This window comes from Adiantum capillus-veneris, chromosome 1 (assembly GCF_014529385.1).
Source record: "Adiantum capillus-veneris isolate H3 chromosome 1, ASM1452938v2, whole genome shotgun sequence".
NCBI classification, from domain to species: Eukaryota; Viridiplantae; Streptophyta; class Polypodiopsida; order Polypodiales; family Pteridaceae; genus Adiantum; species Adiantum capillus-veneris.
The window spans coordinates 141,536,766-141,559,639 of NC_140931.1; the positions used below are offsets into that span (position 1 = coordinate 141,536,766).

At 42.8% G+C, this 22,874-nt stretch overlaps 1 protein-coding gene across 4 annotated transcripts in view; it reads left to right on the forward strand.

Moving 5' to 3' along the window:
• The window catches only part of LOC147465710 (uncharacterized), a 74,070-nt gene extending 53,458 nt beyond the window's left edge, over positions 1-20,612 (forward strand). For 2 of the 4 annotated variants that reach the window (XM_086521536.1, XM_086521535.1), the window contains 7 exons: positions 14,287-14,433; positions 14,711-14,816; positions 16,114-16,260; positions 16,763-16,841; positions 16,948-17,023; positions 20,068-20,159; positions 20,292-20,612. In XM_086521536.1, coding sequence (XP_086377662.1) covers positions 14,287-14,433; positions 14,711-14,816; positions 16,114-16,260; positions 16,763-16,841; positions 16,948-17,023; positions 20,068-20,159; positions 20,292-20,438 — 794 coding nt within the window. In that variant the 3' untranslated portion in view covers positions 20,439-20,612. The other 2 variants (XM_086521538.1, XM_086521539.1) reach the window with 2 other exon arrangements.
• The last annotated feature ends 2,262 nt before the right edge of the window (positions 20,613-22,874 follow it).

A 22,874-nucleotide genomic window follows, 5' to 3' on the forward strand; every position in this document is an offset into this window, starting at 1 on the left:
TATAGCGGGTTGATTTCGGGGTAGCCAACCTGTAAATCTGAGAAGTCATCTTTCCCCCTTATGCGCTCTTCTACTCATCCTACAAGCAACCAAGATGCTCAATCTCTTCTCTATCACACAGAGCAAGTATTTTCTCTATGTATATATGTTGAAGAAGTCTACTTATGTTCGAGTTTTCTTTTATGCATGTGCACATGACATCTTGCAAGATTTACGAGTGTGAGTCTATTAAAACTCGCTTTCGGGGTGATTGTAACTGAGCTGAATTCTAAGGAACCTGGATTGAGGAGAAGTATATTTCTTTCGCGGGGGGGGGGGGTGCGCATCTTCAATCCTCATTCTATCTCGTGTCTCTTTGAAGTGTTGTGATTAATATTTGGTCAAGTTCTTCAAGTATTGAATCACAAATAAGCACTCTTACTTGCATGGGGCTCTTAGAGAAACAAAGCACAAGATGTTTATTAAACAACATTTAGAAGTAGATATCGTCATTATGAATTTTGGTTAATGCCTTTTGGCCTTACCAATGTTCCAACCACTTGTATGAAATTAATGAATGATGTTTTACAACCATATCTAGGTCAATGTGCAATGGTTGTTCTTGATGGTATTCTCATTTATAGTAAGAATAAGTTAGAGTACTTGTAACATTGAAGGAAAATTTTCCAATTGCCGAGAGATAATTCTATTGTAAAGAATCAAAATGTGAATTCTTTACACAATAAGTAAAGTATCTTGGACATATTATCTCTAGAGATGGGATTCTAATGGATCAGACAAGGTGAAGGCTATTCTAGATTGTCTAGATTCAAAGAATTTTGAAGAGCTGTAGATCTTCCTTGGAATGTTTGGTTTCTATTGACGTTTCATTAGAGATTATGCCAAGCTAGCGGTTCCCATGACTAACGAACTCAAAGGGAAATGAAAAACTTTTAAGTGGGGGGAAGAACAAAAAAGAAGCATGCAAAAATTAAAGGTAGCTATAGCTACAACTCCAATGCTATTTATTGTGGATCCCAATAAACCATTTATCATTGAGACAGATGCTAGCAATTTTGCTATATGTGCAGTTCTTTCTCAATAGGGTCGAGCCATTGCTTTTGAAAGCAAGAAGCTAGACGGCACATAACAATATTACTCAGTCTATGAAAGAGAGTTGTATGCTATTGTACATGCTTCAAACAAATGAAAGTATAGATGCTAGCAATTTTGCTATATGTGCAGTTCTTTCTCAATAGGGTCGAGCCATTGCTTTTGAAAGCAAGAAGCTAGACGACACATAACAATATTACTCAGTCTATGAAAGAGAGTTGTATGCTATTATACATGCTTTAAACAAATGAAAGTACTATTTGTATGTTCCAAAATTATGATAGTGTTTGACCAAGAGAGTGTAAAGTGGCTCTCTAATCAAACAAAGCTCTAAAGCCGCAGGGCTAGATGAGTTGAAATTCTTCAAAAATTTGATTATGAGTTACGGTGTGGAAAAGGGAGATACAATGTGGTAGTAAATTCCCTTAGTAGGATGCCTATGATAAATGAGTTAAGTTTTACTCATTTTTGCAAGTGATTTACTTGAACCAAAGAAAGGAAAATGTTACGATGATTTTACAGAATCCAAGATATGGGAAACCATTTTAAAAAGGGATCAAAATGAAGAGGTATCAATCGATACTCATGATAGATTCAAGTGGAAGCATTTTGCCATAGATGATGGTTATCTACCCTACAAGGGTAAGTAGAGTATGTGTTCGAACAGATCAAGAATTAAGGCACCAGATACTCTATGAGTGTCTTGATAGCCCTAGCGCGGGACACCCAGGTGATAATAAGACTTATATTTTTATTGGTCAAGAATTTAGGCACTAGATACTCTATGAGTGTCACGATAGCCCTAGTGCGGGACACCGAGGTGTTATATAAGTCTTATTAAAAGAGATTTTTAGTGGTCAATAATGTGTAAGGACGTCCTTGACCATGTTACAAAGTGTGACAAATATCAGATCAATAAAGCTGAAAGGTCAAAGATTGGAGGTCTTCTCCACCCATTAGACATTCGTTCAGGGAAACGGGGAAGTATCTCTATGGATTTTATCATCGGATTACCTAGGACATTGTAACAAACTGCTGACGTGTCAAAGCCCTGAAAAATGGAGCCAACTTACAGATGCTGGCCGAGGGGCCTAAACCCTAAGAAGAACAAGTAACAGAAGAAGTTCTATCAACTTATGGTGACCCCATCTGATGGGGCCCCAAGTGACATAAAGGATTAAAATAAAGCACGACCGCACACACGCAAAAACCGATGACGTGGCAGATTTCTGAAAATTACGTTGCTATGATGACGTGGTAGGTTGTACGGATTTCCGCGTTTTTTCCATGATTTACGTTGGCAGCTTTTCGGCTTTGCTTTTGGACCAAATGCTTTTGAGTTTGAAGGCTTTTTACTGTAAATTGCTTTTGGGGCCTAGGGCCTTTAGATATGAGGTTAGGGCTCATTCTATGGCATGCTTCCTGGAGAAGGTGCAGAGGCTGGAGTTCTGGCTTGTACTGTGTTGATGCAATATAAAGAAATACCGAAAGGGGCGCCAAAGTTTGGGCCCAATACTCTCTTGGGTGGAACTCCGCCACTCCGTGGCGCGTGTCGTCTCTCTCTTTCAGTTCAGTTGTTATTGAAGTGCTAAAAGTTTATTCAGTCTGTTCTTTTCTATTGGCATGTGGTGCTCGTCTTGTGACAGTGGTATCAGAGCATTAGGCGCGTGCTTTTCTGAAAGCATACCTGTCCTACAAAAGAGCAGACAGAGCTATTGGAATTTTATCCGGTATCTTCGGCCGCTGACCTTGGACTTAATAGTCACTCCCACCCTTACTTCATCGGGCGCGCTCTCGTCTTCATCGCTCATGTCTTACAGGGCATAAGCCATTAAGATCACTTACAAGAGAAGGATCGAAGATTTGTTTCGAGCTGCTGTTTTTCTCAGAGGTAGTGCTATGCAAATGTTGATAGCTACCAAGCAGCATACTCCAAGTACTTAGCAAGCTTTCAAGAAAATTTTGGCCCGAAGTTATATGGTTTCTGACATCTTCCTTCGGAATGCAACTTCTGGCAGAGTGGGGTATTCTGAAATGCTTGCCATGGAAACCCTAGCAGATTATAACTTGAAATTTTCGACATCTCTCAGTAGATACCTCTTCACGAGCAAATAACCTTGGAGATCCAGTGCGATTCCTATCTTGGGACTACCATCACCGCCAACAAAAACACTCTATCCAAGAGCTGATGGACCATGCTGTGCTCGGCTACGACCTCATGGAAGGAACCTAACCCTAATTTTTGGCGCAGGTTTCAGGATGGAAAGTCAGTCGACTTTTCGAGCTCGGTTGATGTCGACATTGCTTTTTAAATTTGAATTTTGTTTGAGAATTTGTTTGGTGATCCCGTTTGGAATTTGTTTGAAATGGATGGTATGTGTTTTGAACCTGTCTTGGTGCCTATTTGAAATGTTTGACTCTGGTTTTAATACTGGTTTCATTGATTGGTGATTTTACTCCCGGGTGAGGAAGTGAGAAATGATGTTTGAGAATGCTTGTTCATACTCATGGCTCGGACCCTTGTGGTTATTTGTGGGGGGAGTATTGAATGATTGAAAAGTGTTGTTACTCATGGCCCGGATCCTTGTGGTTATTTACGGGGGGAGTATTAAGAAGTCCGAGTAGTGGTTACTCTCAGCACCTCCAAACGATGCAGGCTGCGGTCTGGGGGGCGTTTGGTTTTAAAAGGCCTGTGTATCTCATGGCCCGGACCTTTTTAGGTTATTTGCGGGAGAAATGATGAGGGAGTCGTTGAACAGCTCATGGCCCGGACCTGGATGGTTATTTCCGGGGGGAGTGTTCATCGGCGGCTTTATGTTTCTATGTCTTGTAACATGCATATGTGAGCATTTGTGTTGCATTGTGATGTGCCAACCACTGAATATTCCTAATTGGATGAGATTGCTTGGGTATGTAATTTTAGTGTATCAAGACACCCGTGGAAGATCTGTACGGTCTGGGTGTGATGGCTAATTTTACTATGCGGGAATATCAAGAGTTCCAATCTCGACGAGAGGAGAAGCTAACTCCTTGATCAAAAAAGCCGAACGGAGAAGCTAACTCCTTAACAAAAAGATCAAATTGATTGTCCCTCGGATTTTTTTTTTTTGGAGCTAACTTGAGTTGTTTTGCAGATATGCTGTAATCGCGGACGATTACTCTCTTTCAAGAGGGGAGATGTAACAAACTGCTGACGTGTCCTGAAGAATGGAGCCAACTTACAGATGCTAGTCGAGGGGCGTAAACCGTAAGAAGAACAAGTAACAGAAGAAGTCTTACCAACTAATGGGGACCCCGTCCGATGGGGCCCCAAGTGACATAAAGGATTAAAATAAAGCAACACCCGCACATACGCAAAAACTGATGACGTGGCAGATTTTCGAAAATCGTGCTGGCATGATGACGTGGCAAGCTGCACGGATTTCCATGATTTACGTTGGCAGCTTTTCAGCTTTGGTTTTGGACCAGATGCTTTTGAGTTAGAAGGCTTTTTACTGTAAACTGCTTTTGGGGCCTAGGGCCTTTAAATATGAGGTTAGGGTTCATTCTCTGGCATGCTTTCTGGAGAAGGTGCAAGAGTCTGGAGTTCCGGCTTGTACTGTGTTGATGCAATATAAAGAAATACCGAAAGGGGCGCCAAGGTTTGGGGCCAATACTCTCTGGGGTGGAATTCCGCCACTCCGTTTCGCGTGTCGTCTTTCTCTTTCAGTTCAGTTGTTATTGAAGTGCTAAAAGTCTGTTCAGTTTGTTCTTTTCTATTGGCACGTGGTGCCCGTCTTGTGACAGACACAAAGGGGACATGACTTTGTGTGTGTAAGCGTTGATAGGTTAACCAAGATGGCTAGGTTTATTCCTACCACGTCAGATGTTAAGGTTGATGAATTGGCTATCGGGATAAAAAATTTAATAGCCACTTTTAGAGAGCTGTTTTTGCAGACTTGAGACCAAGCATAGCATGAGTACAACTGATATTCATAAACAGATGGTAAGACTCCAAGCCAAATTCGAGAAGATATGCTAAGAGCATATGTAAGTAAAGAAAAAACTAATTCGGAAGAGTACTTTACCTATAGTAGAGTAAAGTTCATTCATGTTTGCATATAACAATGCCAAGTACTCTTCCACAAGGTATAGTCTATTCATGTTAATGTTTGGATTTCAACCAAGAGCTCCCTATGTAGTAGGACTGCAAAAGGAAAAGGTTCCAATAGCTAAATATTTCTTAAAGGACATGAATGAAATGATTATACTTGCTCAGAGCAGCATTTAGGAGAGCTCAAGATAGATCTAGAGCTTATGTTGACCCTCATAGGAGATCTGCCACCTTTGAGGAAGGAGAACAAGTTTACCTAAGGTGCCTGAAAAATCAGAAACTATGAAAAGTGGACTATGTCCAAAGTTATCTCCTAGGTATTGTGGACCATACACAATACTTCTGAAGATAGGGGAGAGAGCTTACAAGCTCCAATGACCAGAGACAAGTGGAATCCACCCAATTTTTCATGTTAGCAAGCTTTAAAAAAAACTCGAGGATTCTGATAATTTGGTCCGAGATGATCAAATTGTGGAACTTGAAGATACTCAGTCTCTTCCTCATTAGTGTTTAATCAAATGGAAAGATTCTTCTATAGAGAGTTCTACGTGGGAGCGAGTAAGCACTCTTCACAAAGGTTTCCGAGGACGAAAATTATTCTCAAGGGGGAAAGAATGTGAAGTATCGTATAGCTAGGCATTCACACTTATACTAGGAGCAAGGGGTCATGGCCCGCAAGTGAGCCACCTCTTAGAGAATTAAAAAGAGGGTCACGCCAGGTGTCGGGTAGTTGGAGAAGAGGCCCATGCAAATGGCGGCGTCCCCCACGAGGCCTTGAGACGAGAAAGTCGAGAAGCTCCTGGTGCGTGCGTGCGTGCGTGCGTGCGTGCGAGAGAGAGAGAGAGAGAGAGAGAGAGAGAGAGAGAGAGAGAGAGAGAGAGAGAGAGAGAGAGAGAGAGAGAGAGAGAGAGAGAGAGAGAGAGAGAGAGAGAGAGAGAGAGAAATGAAATGAAATGAAATGATATATTAACGTCTACAAGAGGCCAAAATGACCTATGAGACCAATTGATTACAATGATGAGTCTAGTACCAAGTCTGGGTACAAACAAGAAAACTACAAACAAAGAACTGATAGGAGTGCTATCGACTCCTATGGGTGGCTGGTAGGCTGAGCAATGGTATCATGCCATAAAGGTACAAAGTGGGGATAAGTGTCACCATGATTCAATATAGCAATAGCATGAAGCCTATCCCGATCGACATTCTGGGTGGCGTGCTAGAATCCTGTGGATCCTCTGCCGCAATCTCCGCCGGTGCTGCGTGGCTCCCCTTCTCAGTCGCGGTCGTCTCGATCTCCCTAACTCTATAGCTCGATCAATTAGAGTACCGCTAATGTGTATGGGTGGGAACCGAGCTCTCTGGTGGTGGTGTCCCCTCTGACTCTGTGGTACTCAGACTGAAGAAATCTGAGATGCGTCTCTGGGACTGTCTCTGTCTTTGCCCATTCAATAGAGCGTCTCTATGTCTCTGAATCTCAAGTAGGAATAATCCGAGACATCTTTGATCCTGATATCTCATGACTCTGTCTAACGAGTCAAAACCATCTCTGAATAGACAATGAAAGCGTCCCCGTATCTCATAGTAGACTGTGCAGCGACATATGTAGTGAAACTCTGTCTCTGGCTCTGCATGGCATAAATGACATATCCTGTTGTCTGCTGGTATGCCTCTGAATCTACCTGTCTCAATCCCAAGCTGGTGTGAAGATGTGCGAATCTGGCCAATAGCACATCGTAACCTATGAGATAGATGTGTGTCCATGTAATTGGGCCGTGTGACAAATCCGTCTGTCGTGAGTTGAAGAAGATGTTCTCTATAGAAAACCCTCTTTGTACCCAACTCCCGTGATGGTTCTATCCATGTCCTCTTGCTATCAAGCTGGATAAGATCCTGCCGAATGAGTCTAGTAGTCTCCATCCGTGTAAGAGCCAAGGATGGTGCATCAAGAGAATACTGGAAAGGGGGCAGGCTGTCCATGTTGAAACCATGCCTCTGAAACCATGAGTTCATCTGTGCATACCAACATGATGTATCTCCCTGTAATGCCAGCTGTCTGGATGACTCGAGAGCAAGCCTGGCATACCTGTCCCTGGTGGTGTCCCATAAGCTGTGTACAAATGATACTGATCTGGTGAGTGCCTCAACCTCCATAGGTGGGGCAGCCAGCTCTGCTCGAATGATGTCATGTGGGACTGAGGCCTTGGCTCTAATCAGCCTAGAAATCATAGATATCAGGGGTCTCTCCATATTAGTCCATCCAGCACTGTCAATAGACGGTCCCCAAACCTGAACCGCGTAGTGCATAACTGAAGCGAGCAAAGTATCGAAAAGCCAGAGCTTTGTTCGAGGTTCCTGGAACTGAACTTGCGAGCAAATCCTCTCTAAACCACCTAGGGCTGCATAGGCACGAGTCAATCTAGTGTTTGTTGCTACTTTCAGTGTGAACCTCGGTCCACTAAAGACCACCCCAAGATATGTGTATGCATCAGTGTACTCCATACTGTCCTGTCCATATGTGAAAGTAGGTGCTGATCTCCTAACCCACTGTGGCGTGGTATTAAATACCATGACCTTGGTTTTACCAAGGTTGACAGACAATCCACTATCCTTTGCAAAACTATGCAATGCGTCCAAATGTCTCTGCATACCCTCGGGCGATTCTGATATCAACACAATATCGTCAGCATACAATAAAAGAGGGATCCATGTCCCTGCAAGCTGAGCACCTCTATCACCTCCTCTGTCAATATAATCAGAGACCCCATCAACATACATACCAAATAAAGTAGAGGACAGTGGGCATCCCTGTTTCACTCCGATGGTGGAGTGAACTATGTCGGATATCCCCTCTGATGTGCGTACATGACCCATCATTGAACTGTACAATGCCATGATCCCCCACATCAGCTCTGTGGGTACCCCCAATTCCATAAGCGGGTGCATCAATCTGGCCCTCGGCAGTGTGTCAAAGGCTTTGCGAAAATCCACAAAGCTGCAGTATATCCGTCTACCATGTGCTCGACCCTCCTCAATGATAGCTCTGAGTGTAAAGACATGATCTAGTGTGGAGAAACCCCTTCTGAAACCAGCCTGCCCAGGTGCTCGTATGCCCATAATCTCTGCCCAACTGCTCAGCCTATGCTCGAGGATGGATGCATATAACCGTGCCAATGTGTGTCCTACCATGATAGTACGGTAATTCCCCGGCACTGTGGGGTCACCTGTCTTGAAGATAGGTACAATAGTAGATAATCTCCAAGACTCAGGGAGACCCTCACACATGACACGGTTGAATATCCATGCAAGCATCTCTGCCAACAAATCCCCAGCATGTATAATGTGCTCTGCTACCAAACCCTCATGATCCTAAACCCGTCTGGTCTTCATCCTGTCAATGGCCTCCTTTACCATCTCAGTGGTAAAGAAGGTGCTCGTAGCCGGACATGGTTGTGGTGGGTCTGGTAATGGTGGTTGTCCAGGTACAGTGTATAAAGATGTTGCATATTGCCCCCATATCTCTGTAGAAGTAATCACTGGTGGGGGAGACTTCTCATGGAATAGTCGCCAAGCCTCTCCTGAATCTCTACTAAGGAAGAGCTGATATAAATCTTGCTCCATCTGGACCAAGAAAGCTCGCTTCTTCCGCCGCACTAGTCGTCGTGTAGCAATGCGAGACTGTCTATAGGTGATCACTCCCAATGTAATGTCCCGCTGTATCTGAGCTCTCCTCTGTCGACACTCCTCATCATACCAGTTGTTCTGAGGCATGTGCCCAGAACGACGTCTCTGCCCAGGCTGAGTGTGTGGATATGCCTCTGTCGCTGCCCCATGTAATGTCACTGTCAGCATAGATGTGATCTCCTCCACTGTGTATACTGGCTCTGATGTGCATAAAAGCCTACGTATCTCCTCTACATAGATTGAGTCAGTCTCTGGTGTAAAAGTATAGCGTGTATGTCCACCATCCCGTGAGGCCTGAGATGTATTGTACTCAAAGGAGACTGATAATGTTAAAAGTGCATGATCTACTGCTATCCCAACTGGCCTGGGCCCCACTGTGAAATCCTGAATGTGAGAGATAAAGCTCGGATGTGTCAGAACATAGTCTACAGTGCTGGACCCATGTCTATGTGGAAAACAAGTAAAACCTGTAGACAATGGGAAAGTCGTTAAGTCATTCAGTATGGCTAAACTGTGAGTAGTCGTCATCTCTCTCAGGTATCTCCCATACTCTGTATGCTCTCTGTCGTGTGAGCATCTCTCAAGTCCCAACTCCTCTGGCTCTAGCTCTCTAAGCATCTCCTCTGATGTGTCATAGAAGACTGTCTGTGAGCTGCCTGTACGGGCATTGAAATCCCCCAGGAGTATGATGTCTCCATCTCTGGAGAACTCCCAGATATCATCATCAAGTATAGAGTAAGGAGACTGTGCTCAGGGTGAAGCATATACTGAAGTGCTGGGAGGAAAATAGCATATGGCGATGTACAAGAAACGTCCAGTCTCTGCCCTCAGCCTCACCCACAAGTATCTGGCCTGATCATCTCTCCGAACTATGTGCAATAGTGGTTGGAGCTCCTCTCTGAAAAGAACTGCTACACCTCCTGATCCTCTAGTCCCATGTGTAGTTCTGGTGCATGTCCTACAAGCTGTCTCCCATCTGTATCCTGATATGTGCGGCATCAACTGTCCTGGAGCCTGATGAGTCTCTGAGTAGAAAACAATGTCTCTGTCTCTGAAGCTATCCTCAAAGGCCCCCACATCAAGTCTATACGAACCATTACAGTTCCAAACTGCCATCCTGAGAGTGGTCCCATAGGTCTCGCACCGTCATGTAGAGCGGTGCTCTGTAATCACTACTCGTCCATTTCTGTAGAAAGCTAACTTCCCCTTCTCCCTTGCTGCTATAATCTCTGGCATGACCTCTCTGATATGTGCAAGCTGTGAGAGCGTAAGATCATCTCCTAAAAAGATGCCTGTTTTCTTGAGGGTTGGCCTCTTCTTTAAAAAGTCTTTCTTTTCTTCCATGGAGGGAAAGCGCAAAATGAGAGCCCGTCCTTTTGAACTCTCCCCATTATTTTCACTCTTCTTGCCCACTCTCCAAGCTTGTGTGTGCGAGGGCTTCTCCACCCCCATCATGGACATGAGGCTCTTCACCTCTTGGTCCACCTTATCTGAATCTTTTAGGCCGGTGACTCTCACGTGTAGAGCGCGTACCCTTCTTCGTTGTTCCTCTTCTAGTGTTTTGTTGATGATGTCGGGTGTAGTCGGAATTTCTTTGCCCTTTCCCTTCTTGACAACTTCAATCCATTTTTCAGCCTCGTCCATTTTCTTTTGTGTTTTGGAGAGAACCTCCACCCATGAGGTCTTCGTTCCTCCTTCCTCCTTTATTTCTTTGACTTGTGCTCGTATACTATTCAGCTCGTCAATCATTGATGGCTGAATTTCCCCATCTTCAAGGTGTCTTCCCTCTTTGGTTTCGTCGAGTTCCTCCCGAAGGGCTGAGATGCTACTTTTTAAAGCTTGAATTTCATCCTGGAACTCCTTGCGTTCTAGTTCCCTCGCCTGTTCCTCCCTCTTTTTCCATTCGAGAATTAAATTCTTCTCTTTCTTCCACTCATCCATGTGGGCTTTGCATTCTTTCAAATCCTTTTCAATGGCTGTCATCCTCTTGCTTGTGACCATGTAGTGCGCCGCCATTTGTATTGCCTTATTTGTTTCACTTTCTGAGAGAGAGGAGAGAGCAACCTATACGCACCGCATTATGCATACATATGTTTCCCCATTCAGCCTACATGGCATATGTTTGCTTTCTGTATGTGTCAATTTGCAATTTCTGTGAACTCTGCAGTTTCCAAATTCCTTGCAAATAAATCCCTGCAGGTAAGATACTCGCTGAAAGCTATACTGGGCTCAATACGCGCTGAATGAATGCTGATGCTGCTGGCAGATGCTACTGAACTGGTGTTGAAACTACTGGATGGCTGAGTACTGAATGGGTACTGCAGGATGCTGATTCCAGGAGTGGCGATGAGGGAAGGGAGACCTCTGCGATGTCTGGTCTGTTGACACGCCGAAGCCCCTGCTGAAAACTCTAACTCTGGAGCAGCAATCGCTGGTACAAGTTGAGCCTAACGCAGGCTGCCAGGTGCTGGGCGTAGGATAATGCAGGTGTTTGCTGGCTGACCCACGTAGATGGCTGCGTGATGGGGAGCGAGGAGGGGTTGAGAGAGAGAGAGAGAGAGAGAGAGAGAGAGAGAGAGAGAGAGAGAGAGAGATGAGGGAAGCCGTGTATCTAGCTTGTCCTCAAGTAAGCTCGCCATAGCTCGTCCTCAACCTATCTTCATGTAGTACTCTCATGTCTCGCCAATATAGATTTGATCCTCTGCAACATCCTCCTTTGTCGTTAAGAGCATCCCCTCATCCTCGGCCTCCTAGATCTCCTAGCTCTGTTACTCGATCACTCAGTATACCTCTGCTTGTGATGTGCCCTATATCCCTTCTCTCTGGCTGATCTTGTCTACGCAATAACTGGATGGAAGAACACAGTGATCTGTCTCTGGGTGTGTCTCCGAGTCTGTGAGCCTCTCTCTCTCTCTCTCTCTCTCTCTCTCTCTCTCTCTCTCTCTCTCTCTCTCTCTCTCTCTCTCTCTCTCTCAGTAACCTTGCTCGATATCGCTGAATCCCTCACTTAGTTGAGGACCATGCCGGAGAATTCTTACATCGCGGACGTCCTCGAAGTCTTCTGTAATCGGCTATACAAGCTTGAGAAAGAGGTCGAAGGATTGACCATTGAGAAGGAAGCATGGAAGAAATTGAAGGAGAAGTAGAGTAGAAGAGAGAGAAGGAGAAAGAAGAATGGAAGAAAGAAAAGGAAGAGCTTAAGGAGAAAATGGACCTTCTTCGTGCTTCTATCGCATCCCTCACCCTCGAAGGAGGAGAGATCAAGGAAGCCCTCAAGGAGGAGATCACCAAAGCTCTCACGGCAAGCATTGACGACAAATTAGAGGCTAGCAAGGAAGGATGGGTTGAAGTAGACAAGAAGAATATAAAAAAGGAGGCGAAAGCGGAAGCCCAAATAGATGAAGCGCTCATCGTACACACAACCAAAAGACCACGCCCACGGGCTACCAGAGGCCAAGCCCCACGACCCTACCGTAGACAAATCGAGGAGATCCGGACTCGAGCACATCGAGCTGTTGAGGAGAGACGACCCCAGATGATGGCTCACCCAGAGGCGTTCATCAAGGCAGCCCTTGCTCCCGACCCTCCCCTGTACTACATTTTACACCCCCCCACTGCATTTGCATGGTTGCATATAGACATGCACATATCCCTAGTACTAGTGCTTCACCCATCTCAGTGTGACATGAAACATTTCGTGGTTTCGGTCGTTTCGGGGTTTCGAGGTTTTGAAACGTTTTGTTTCATAGTGTCGAAAACATGAAACAGGTTTCATAAACGACATGAAATTATATATTAATAAAATATGATAAATATGTATACAATGTAGCACACATGACTCTAGACTTTAATGTCCGAGAGAGAGAGAGAGAGAGAGAGAGAGAGAGAGAGACGTGCTCAGTGCTCAGTGATTAGAAGCGACTTCAAGCGAGCCCGATCAAAGAGATGTTCAGTATTGATGAAAGTTAAAACACAGCCACTAGTTTCATGAATCATAACTGATGCATCATTGATTCATTTAGCAAAAGTACTTCTATTGAACAAAGTTCAAACTTAATTCAATGTCACAAACCATAAGTTTCAGGGACCATAATCATCTGTTAACTAGAGCTAGACCTCAAAAAGAAGGAAAAAAAACCCCAATTTTAAACGTCATGCATACTCGTTTCATGCGTTTCGGCAAAACGTTTCATAGATTTTGGGGTTTCGGGGTTTCATCTGCATGAAACGCGTTTTTATGTCACACTGACCCATCCCCATAGATCTCATCACCCACCAGACACCCTTCTCTCTTTGTGCACTCTGACATAGTATCACATCTTCTTTCTGAAAACTTCTGCGTGTATTATTTTGGCATCTAATGAAAAATTTATTGGTTTTTTTTGTAAGAATTTTAACTTTTGAGTGCCTATACTGGTAATAAAAACCTCAATTAACTCTGAAATTCGCATTGTAAGATGGTTCCTATGTCTTGGGTTGTGATTCATGGTTGTATTATGTTAATCTTCAGTAATATAGTTGCAAATCCATTACCAAATAGGCCTTCTAAGAGCATCTCACTCCTCCTTTGGTCATCTTCATTAGTTCTTTCAAAATTTCTTTGAATTCAAGAAAAAGTTCGTGATTAGCTCTGGTCAATGCGTTGACTTGGAGTCCTCCAAAAGTAATTAGCAGCCATGTTTTGCATTCATTTACTGTGGCCTGCATTTAAATAGCGGAGTAGGCAGGGCTCGAAACCTTTCTCATTTCTTCTTTAAGAGTTTGGAGCACGTTGTCGAGAAGAAACTCAACAAGGGGGGGTTTGTTGCCCGGAAAGGCACGGGGCCTCTTTCTCTACAGATATGCAAGAAGCAGATACAAAACACGAAGAAAACTTGTACAGAAATCCCGAAAGAATGCCTTGCTCTTTGATTTCACGAAACTCTGTATACACAAGAGAGCTCTTGACTCTGGACTCTGATGCTTGATGATACAATAGGCCAGCATGCCTTGCTTTTATATATGCTATCTTCAGGGATTTTTATCAGCTTTTCTTCCTGCGGGATTTCTAAATTCCCCTCAACAGGCTGTCTTGAATTTCTAATTGGCTCAAGGCTAAGCTGAGACACACTTTTCCCTGAACCTTTGGACCTGTTTTCCTCCTTGTAAATGCGTAGCGCCATGACAACGTTAGAATACTTTGATAATACTTTGTGACCCAAAGGAGTCTCACATAAATGGTACTTCCAATTTCTATTTGCAACAGTCTTAAGCAGTGCATAATCAGTACATAAGTTTGCATGTCGTAGATAGTTGACGGCAAAAAAATTGACAGTGCTAGTGTTGCTTTGTCATTTTGAGTGGTTACACATTAAAATTGTGGTATTGTTGTTTTTAAAATCATATTTGATCATTGCTTCAAATCTGCCTGTTTGTTTCAGGGGGCAATGCTGGCCATTTTGCAAAACTAATCCCTTATCTCACGGACAAATATAGAGTGTATGCTATTGACTTGCTGGGGTTTGGGGCATCTGATAAACCTGAGTCGGAGAATTATGGCCCTGATCTTTGGGCTGAGATGCTTTGTGGTATGATCTGGCTCCATCTTGAATTTGGATCGTTGGTTTATGCATTGAAATCACAACAACTTGATTCGATGTGCATTTATTCTATTTGAATCAACAATTTTCATCATATGTGCAATCATTCACCAGCTGTTATTAAAATTTGAGGAAAGATGGTGTTGTCTCTCTATCATTTTTGAAATGTAGCTTAGAATCCACAGAGATTTTGGTCAGCTGACTTTTGATGAAGGGAGATTCTATGGGACACGATTATGTTTAACAAGCTGTGTCTTGCGTGCAGATTTTGCGAAGGAGTTTGCAGAGGAGGGTGCAATCTTGATAGGAAACTCCATTGGCTCGCTTACTGCATTAGCAGCTGCAGCAGCAGGCGGAGCTGACTTATTCAGGTATGTCCTGGTGCTACCTCTGAGGCAATCGTGAGTGACTTTATCCACAAGAATTTTGGAGAAGTACTTTCAAGAGTCCAATGTTATCTTGAAGCTATTCAAAAAGATGCTTTTGGTGGTCATAGTTGTTTGTCAATTAGTAAGTGAAGGAGAGGACTTTCAAAGAGCTTTTATAGCAAGAGTGTGGATGTCATAGTTACCTTTCTAGTATATTGGAAACACAGAGAATCGTACAGCCTATGTAAGTCCAATCTCCAAATTCTTTGGTAGGAGCTGATGGTTTCAAAGAACTGGTACAGCTGAGGTACCATATCCTGGCGGCTTGGTTAATAGTGTCATCAAAATGTAGTATCTGGTGACTTGAAAAATGATTAAGACCTCCATGAACCATTCTGGTCTCACGTCAATGTCTGTGTGAGGTTCGCAGAGAAGTTTGAAGCTAGAAGTGCTCTAGGCTACAGAAAGAAATGCCCAGAAAAGTTCCCAACTGAGCTAGTAAGGTGAATCGGGAAGGAGATACTGGACCTTAGCGAAGCCAAAAGGTTCACGGAACATTCACAAGCCTTAAGATGATCGTTATGGGATCAGACAAGTACCAAAAGAACCTAGAAACGACCTCAGAATGTAATTTTTTCTCTCTAGAACTAGTTTGAAGTGGCATGAATGTCCAATGCCAAGCTTGGAGAAGTTCATGAGCAATGACTAAAAGAGTTTTCAAGGGTTTCGGGACATTTGCCAAAGACTAGAAAATGTTTGAAGGGTCCCTCCTACTTTTCTGGGACCAGAAAGCTTTATCAATGGCCTAGTAACGGAAAATTTCTCTCTCTAGCTACTCTCAGGAGCGGGGCAACATAGGCCAAGGGTGGATAAAGATGGGATCATCATGTGCTGACTCAGAGAGCTGGAGACATTGGTTCATGAAGACTTAGTTCACATACCCTATTCTTTGTTAGACAAAGAATGGCCAGAATAAATGAGAGTATGACTTTTGTGGGCTTTATTTAACATTCCTATGTTTCTCTCAAGAAATCGTGTATTTCAGAATGCTTTTGCACTGTCCATGCTCCTGAAAAGGGTCATTCACAGTTTAAAGTGGCCTCCTACAAATACTAGGTGTTTACTGGTTAATTTTCAAGTTGTGATTGGTCTTTGAAATGCTGCTCAAGGGGGATGTCAGTATTATTATATATGTGAAATCATTAAAAGACACATGCAGTCTAGTTTATAACTGTCACATACATCAGTTAGTTTCACATGGAGCATAGATCATTCACTGAAGCTAATATCATCTGTGTAGGGGTGTTGTGCTTCTCAACTGTGCAGGTGCCATGAACAGAAAGGGTCTCATGAAAGAAAACGTTTTAATACGTCTACTGTCGCCAATATTTATCGTTGTCGAGTATCTGCTACAAAGGCCTCGTGTTGCAAGCTTTATTTTCGACAGGTATGTGAATCATTGCATGTGTAAGATGCCATGGTAATCTTTTCTTTTTGTCGTTTGATAAACAGCCTTGACATGGTAAGATTAGGCTACTGTGGAATAGGTATACATATGTCATCCTCATGGCTTACCTTTTTGCAGTTATTCGTCTGCTCATGTGAACATTTGTTTGAAACAATAGTTTCTGTGTGCATCTGTCGTTTTCTCTATCATGCTCTAGGTGTGCCAGCATGTTCTGCTAGTAACACTATGCCAGCCCTAAAGGTATCTCTAGCTGTAGTATGAACACACTGGTGGTGGAGTTTTGGGTGATTTCAGATAGTAGTATATGCGTTTTGGTTAGAATAATTGAGTTCTTGGGAGCATCTACCAGTATTTAAGTCGAGAGAAAAAATTGATTGTATTGTGTCCTTGATTCATAACTAGGACTTCGTATAGATTAGAGTTTATCATTTGCTAGTATGTAAGGCAGGTGAGGCCTAGTGTTTAACAAAGTTTACCGCAGATTTCGAAGAAAAGAGAACATCAGGAAAATCTTAGAGGAGCAGGCTTACAGAAACAAGGCATCTGTCACAGAGCAACTGGTAAGAGAGTTAATCTCATCGTCTGACTAATTCATTTGCCCTCCAGCTTTCTTGTGAACTTCCCTTTTTGGAATAACTTGTTCTGTATTGTCATCGTGGCACATAGGTTGACATCTTATATGAGCCATCGACAAAGTCTGGAGCCACTGAAGTTTTTGTCAAAGTGTTTACTGGTGATCCAGGTATATTTGAGTCCGAAACACCAAGAGCATAACCACAGTTGGAAAGTAAGCATATTTTGCATTGTTCAAAACAGTGGAACTTTAGGTGATCTTTGTTAGTAGGCCCTCTAACAGAGGTGAGGAAGAGCATGACAACTAATATGAGACACACACACACACACACACACACACACACACACACACACACACACACACTTACTTGGTCACTGCATCTGACTATGATGGCTAGTTCTAGTTACACTAACTCAGTAGTATTGCTACCCAGACTATGTATACAACTCATGCTGTACCCAACTTACTTCTGGTAGTGGACTAACCCTTTTGCTGCATAATTACAAGTAGTCTACTCTTAGCATAAGGCTCTCCACCGTAAGATTAATTACTAAACTAAGATTTGAACTCCTTGTTGTTGGCTCACTATGCTGACTTGGTGTGCATGGTCGTATGAATGCCTCTTATAAGCACCTCCTTGCATAAACCAATGCAAGTTGCCACACTTGTAAACTACCTCATAAGGTGATCCTTGATTCCGACTATTACCTGCACTGCTGTCTTGGTTAGCATGGTTCAATATGGACCAGTCTTTTGAATATGAGCTCAGTGGGAGCAATCCCTAAAAAATCTTTAAACCCAGAAGTATGCACCACAAAAAGGCTTGGTGGGAGCAGTCCCGTATAATTTTAACCTATTGAAATCAAGTGATAGGTCACCTTCCCATTTTTCCTCTCGTCGCCACCGATCCCCCTCTGGTGATGATTGGCGGCCCGACGATGCCTGTTGCTTTGCCTTTTTTTAAAAATATCCTCCTCCTTAGGGCTTGCACACAATCCCGATGAAGATTACGTGCCATGAATGGCTTGCAGGGAGTGGCCTTACCTGGCTCGCTGTGACGACTACTGGCATGCCTCTTTGAACCCTATATTAAGGTGACGGGTTCTTCCCTTCACTTAGACTTGGGTTTGTCTGATTATTACCGAGGGTGCTTGGCTCTGCAGTCAGCCACCACTGTGTTGAGGATTAGGATGGCTTCCACTTCAAATGTTTTTTCACTGTTCTTAATGTGTACCTTGCTTGTTTACCTCACTGGCTTTATATATTTTTTATCTCAATGCTTAAGATAAAACCCTTGCTCTGTTGGGTGATTATATAAACATGATTTTTTCTTAACATTTAGACAATTGAAAGAACTGTTCATTTGGAATGCTTCATAAAGGTGGTTTCTGGTTGAAAACTTTAAATTGGATAAATGATTTTGTCTGGACTACTAACCGAGGCAGAGCTGGGGTGTTTTCTTCCCATTTTGCTGGGTTTGACTAAACAAAATAGTTCAGATAACATTCTTGTTGTACATTGTTGGACTAAAGATGTATATTTCAGTTTTGGCTTGCACATAGTACAAGAAACATTTTCGAAATATTGCAGGTCTTTTTGACTTAAAAATCAACTGCTTTTATAAGGGTTCTGTCCTGCTCACTGGCTTTATGTAAAGGCTTCTGTCCTGCCCATTGTACGTATGTTTTTTTTGGTTTCCAGTCTTGCTCACTATACTTCGAAATTTATTAAAATACTAGGCAATCTCTGTATTAATTGCTTATGAAAAATTGGTTACATACTACCTGTGGTGGGCTTTGGTATGATAAACAGAGGGAAACCTGGTGGCCTTGACTGGCTAAACTGGATTGGTTATATCAGGTGCTTCATTATGCAGATAGCTTCTGCATACTATGTTTAGGATTGGAAACATGGTTTTTTCTGCTGGCTATGTATTGATAAAAGATCTGGTCTACAACTCATTTATGCTGGGCTTTTAATCCTGGTCTCTACATATGGATAATGCTCTGGTTTTTTACTACCTAAGTTTGTTATGGTATTAGGGTTTGGGGGTGACTGTTTTGACTTAAAAAACATCTAACACCATAAAATATATTCTGGTTTTGATACTTTACTGTTTGCTTTGACTTACACACACACACACACACACACACACACACACACACTAACTAACTAACTAACTAACTAACTAACTAAATTGTCAATCTGGCAAATCTATACTACCCGTATAGGGCATGGAGGCATCTCATGAAAATCAGAGAGCTCTCTACTTTTGTGGAATAAGAGGCGGCCTTGGAAGAGAAGCAGCTCAATCATTCCCTTACTGTTGAAAATGCAGCAGCCAGTTTTGTGGCAGTGCTCTCTGGCTGAAAGTTGTGCTTAATCTATAGTCACAAGGAAACTCCGTTTCCAGGCCTATGGGATCGGAGACTCTATTTCCAAAGCCACCCGTTTCTTTTTTCTTAACAAATTTATGAAGATCAGATACAGAAAACTACTATAAGAAGTCAATTCCAATCCATTCCATTGGAAAGAGCAAGCTGTTTCTATCTTAGATGCCCTTGCCGGTCCCGTTTCTGTTTCCTGTTCCATATGACTATGGCTTAATCTCACTTGTCCTCCCACGTACCATCTTTGTTGATATGAGACTAGAAGCTATACTAGATGGCTACAGGTTCCTGATCAAAATTGAGTATGCAATATTACTTGTTTTTATTGTAGGGTCTCTAAAATTATCCATCCTTGGTGTGGTTGTGACATCCGTAGCTTGCTTGTTTCCTTGGCAAGGCCAGAGATGATAAGAGAGCTTTGGAAGGTCAACCACTAGATGAATGGGTGGAAGCATGATTAGGAGGCTGGGCTTCTACTGGTAGAACATACTGGTTGGAGCTACAAATTGGGGGGAATATGATATCGGTTAAGAGACGCCGTGCAAATACCGTTTTAAACTATATCTTGTTTTCAAAAGTGGAGTTCTATAAGATGGTATAGCCTTTGTCTTGGTCAAGGTTTGTGCTCCACCTAATCATGCATCCACCTGAACAGGAACTCTTAAGCCCCTGGGCTTTTGAGTGCCAGTATTGCTACTTGTAGCAATGCTTGTAATGTTACTTGTAGCAGTGCTTGTGATGTCATCATCACAAACATTGCTTTTGTCTCTAATGGCTGTGGGAAAAATTCATCTCTTGGGAAAATTTTACTACTTTTTGTAGGTCCTCGTCCTGAAGGTCTGATGGAGCAGGTGTCTGTGCCAGTGCTGGTTCTCTGGGGAGATTCTGACATCTGGACTCCACCAAATGGTCCTGTAAGTAGGGAGCTCTTCTAGAGAGTTCTTTTGAAGGATGTTGCTTGCCTAGATTATTGCTTTCTTTAAGGTTTTGTGTTGGACTCTGCTATAGGCTTAAAACAAATTTACAAGCCAAACATGAATGTGCAGGTTGCGAATTTTTTCAAGCGCCTAGCTACTGTGCGTGACAATGTAGCTGTTTTTTCACTCACAGATGTCGGCCATTGTCCCCATGATGATAGACCTGAACTTGCTGTTAAGTATATATTACCATTCCTTTCTACAGTCTATGACTAGCTGCATCCCAAAAGGTTTGTATATGTCATTGTAAAAAAATTGATGTACTATATGGCATGAACCATACTCATTTTTGTACAGATTGATATTGGAAACTAAAATTTGTCCATTTGTTATATTTGGTTTTCTTCCGTAAAGGAGAAAAACTAGGACGACTTGATCTTGAACTCTTAACTATGGCTGCCCTGCTAGTGGTATGACTAGAGATAGGAAAGAAAGGTAAAATGATTTGAAATAAGCCTCCATGAGCAAAGAAGATGAGATGTTGATTGTATGCTTTTGTCAACTTTTAATTCACCTTGAGCTTGCATGACCAATCAGTCTTGGAACTGACATTACCATAAGCACAAGACAATAATCAATCTATAATTGCTGTTTTCGAAGATATCATGAAGAGCTTGATGAATCCTTTAAAGGGCAATATCAAAGTAGTAACCAGGCCTCAAATCAGGCACTATCACATATTAAAATGATTTTGCCGCAAGACTAGGATGTAAAATTGTTATGGAAGGGCAGAAGTGTCTTGTTTGCTACCCAACTAGTGATTAGATTTGATAGTATATTTATGAAAAAATATAGTTACATAACCTACCAAAAAAGAAGCAATGTTTTTTAATTATGCGAGCCTATTAACGATATCTTCATTGCTACTCTCAAAAGTAGACATTGTAGATATGTATGTGAAACTTCTCACATGTACAATCATGGAAGCATTGGGAAAGACGACACTTAAGAGAACTAAAGACACTTTTCTGAAGTACTAAAGCTCATGATTGGAAGAAGCAGCTTCACTGATTCTACCTACCTACTTGAACAAGGCCAAACTTGATCTCATTATTAGGTTTTGATATGATCTATAGTTTTGGCATGGTTATCTCCAAATGCACATATCTAAGGGAGTACAAGTTAGAAGGTGCTAGTCCTCTCAATAGATGCATACCCTTATCCTTCATAAAAAGGAGAATTTTAGGAGACTTCTCATGGATAGTGATGTAGCCACAACCTAGTGCCACTCCAAAAAGTCTTACCTGCGTGCTCTTATTGACAATTGCAAAAGATGGTACAACTATACAGGGGAAGCCATTTGTACTGGGGCCTTGGAGCCATGCCCTAACAGATTACCTCATTGATGGTGGAATGAGCCATACAACACTCATTGTATAAGTGATCAGCTAACCATACAATCTTTCAAGGTAAGTGTTTCATTTGTTTATTGACACCCAGATCCGTTGCACACACATGCACTAGAGCATGGTAAAGGGCCTACAAGAGGAGTTACTTTACGACCTTGTGCATTTCCATAAGACATCTCCTACCTCAAGAGCTAGAGGATTGTGATCGACCATACATTGGATCTTGGTACATGTTCTAATCGCGCCCTAGGGAAAGCTAATCTAAGACAAACTTTCTCCACTGTTTGCCCATCGTGCCACTTGAGTAACTTGACAAGGCTGAGGTCACATTGTTGCTATGTGGATTTTCCCAAAGGTTTTGACATAGTTTCATGGGAGGGACTCTTAGCGCATTCAGGTTATTTGCATGCTGTTAGGAAATGTGTACACTCCATTTATGGTAGGTGATTGTTTGCATACAAGGTCTTGGGGTTTATCAACACCCATTGCTATAACTGACACGGACCTCGCCAATGGGATCGATTGTCTATGTCGAGATTGAGAGTTGCACCTCTCTCTCTCTCTACAATGACGAGGGTAAATTATTGATTTGACAGGCTGAGAGTGTTCAGGGCTACAAAATGCAACAACTTTCTGTCATGGTAGCTGGCTATTCCTTCCTTCCGCTGCTAAAGGTTGTGCCCCTATGATCCACTCAAGTGGACATAGCAAGGAGCAACTATCGCCTGAAGCTTGTGGACATGCACCTAGCCTCTACATTGTCCTCCTCCCATAGCCTCGTGCGTCTGCCGGTTGGTCACACTATGCCCATCCAATGTTGTTTGCCTCGTCCTATTCCATAGCATGTTGTTCCACGTTATTAGCCTACTGCTCTATGCTTTGCCACCCTCACGCCTTTGCAAGTCCGCACGACCTCCGCCTTGATAGCTTGGTTCAGCCCTAGATCTGGCAGGACGAAGACCCTTTACACTGTGTTTGTCTACAGTTCCGTGCAAAGCACTCTGATCTTTGACATCTGCTTCGTGTGCCACAGCTATAGCCTCCCGTCAGTGGCCACTTACCTCCTTCAATTGCAACTTTGTCCATGTCTTGCTCTTCCGCGGACTGCTCAACGTCCTACACCTTAACCACAATCCTTAAACATCAGCTCTCTAACTCCACACTCAAAAAGGTCGACCATGCAAGGGGTAGTACTCTACTGAGAGAGAGAGAGAGAGAGAGAGAGAGAGGCTATTTGATAGTTGGGGTTTGGATGTTTATCGGCTTGCTTGCCATCGTGGCGAAGCGAGTCGAGCCGGTTGCC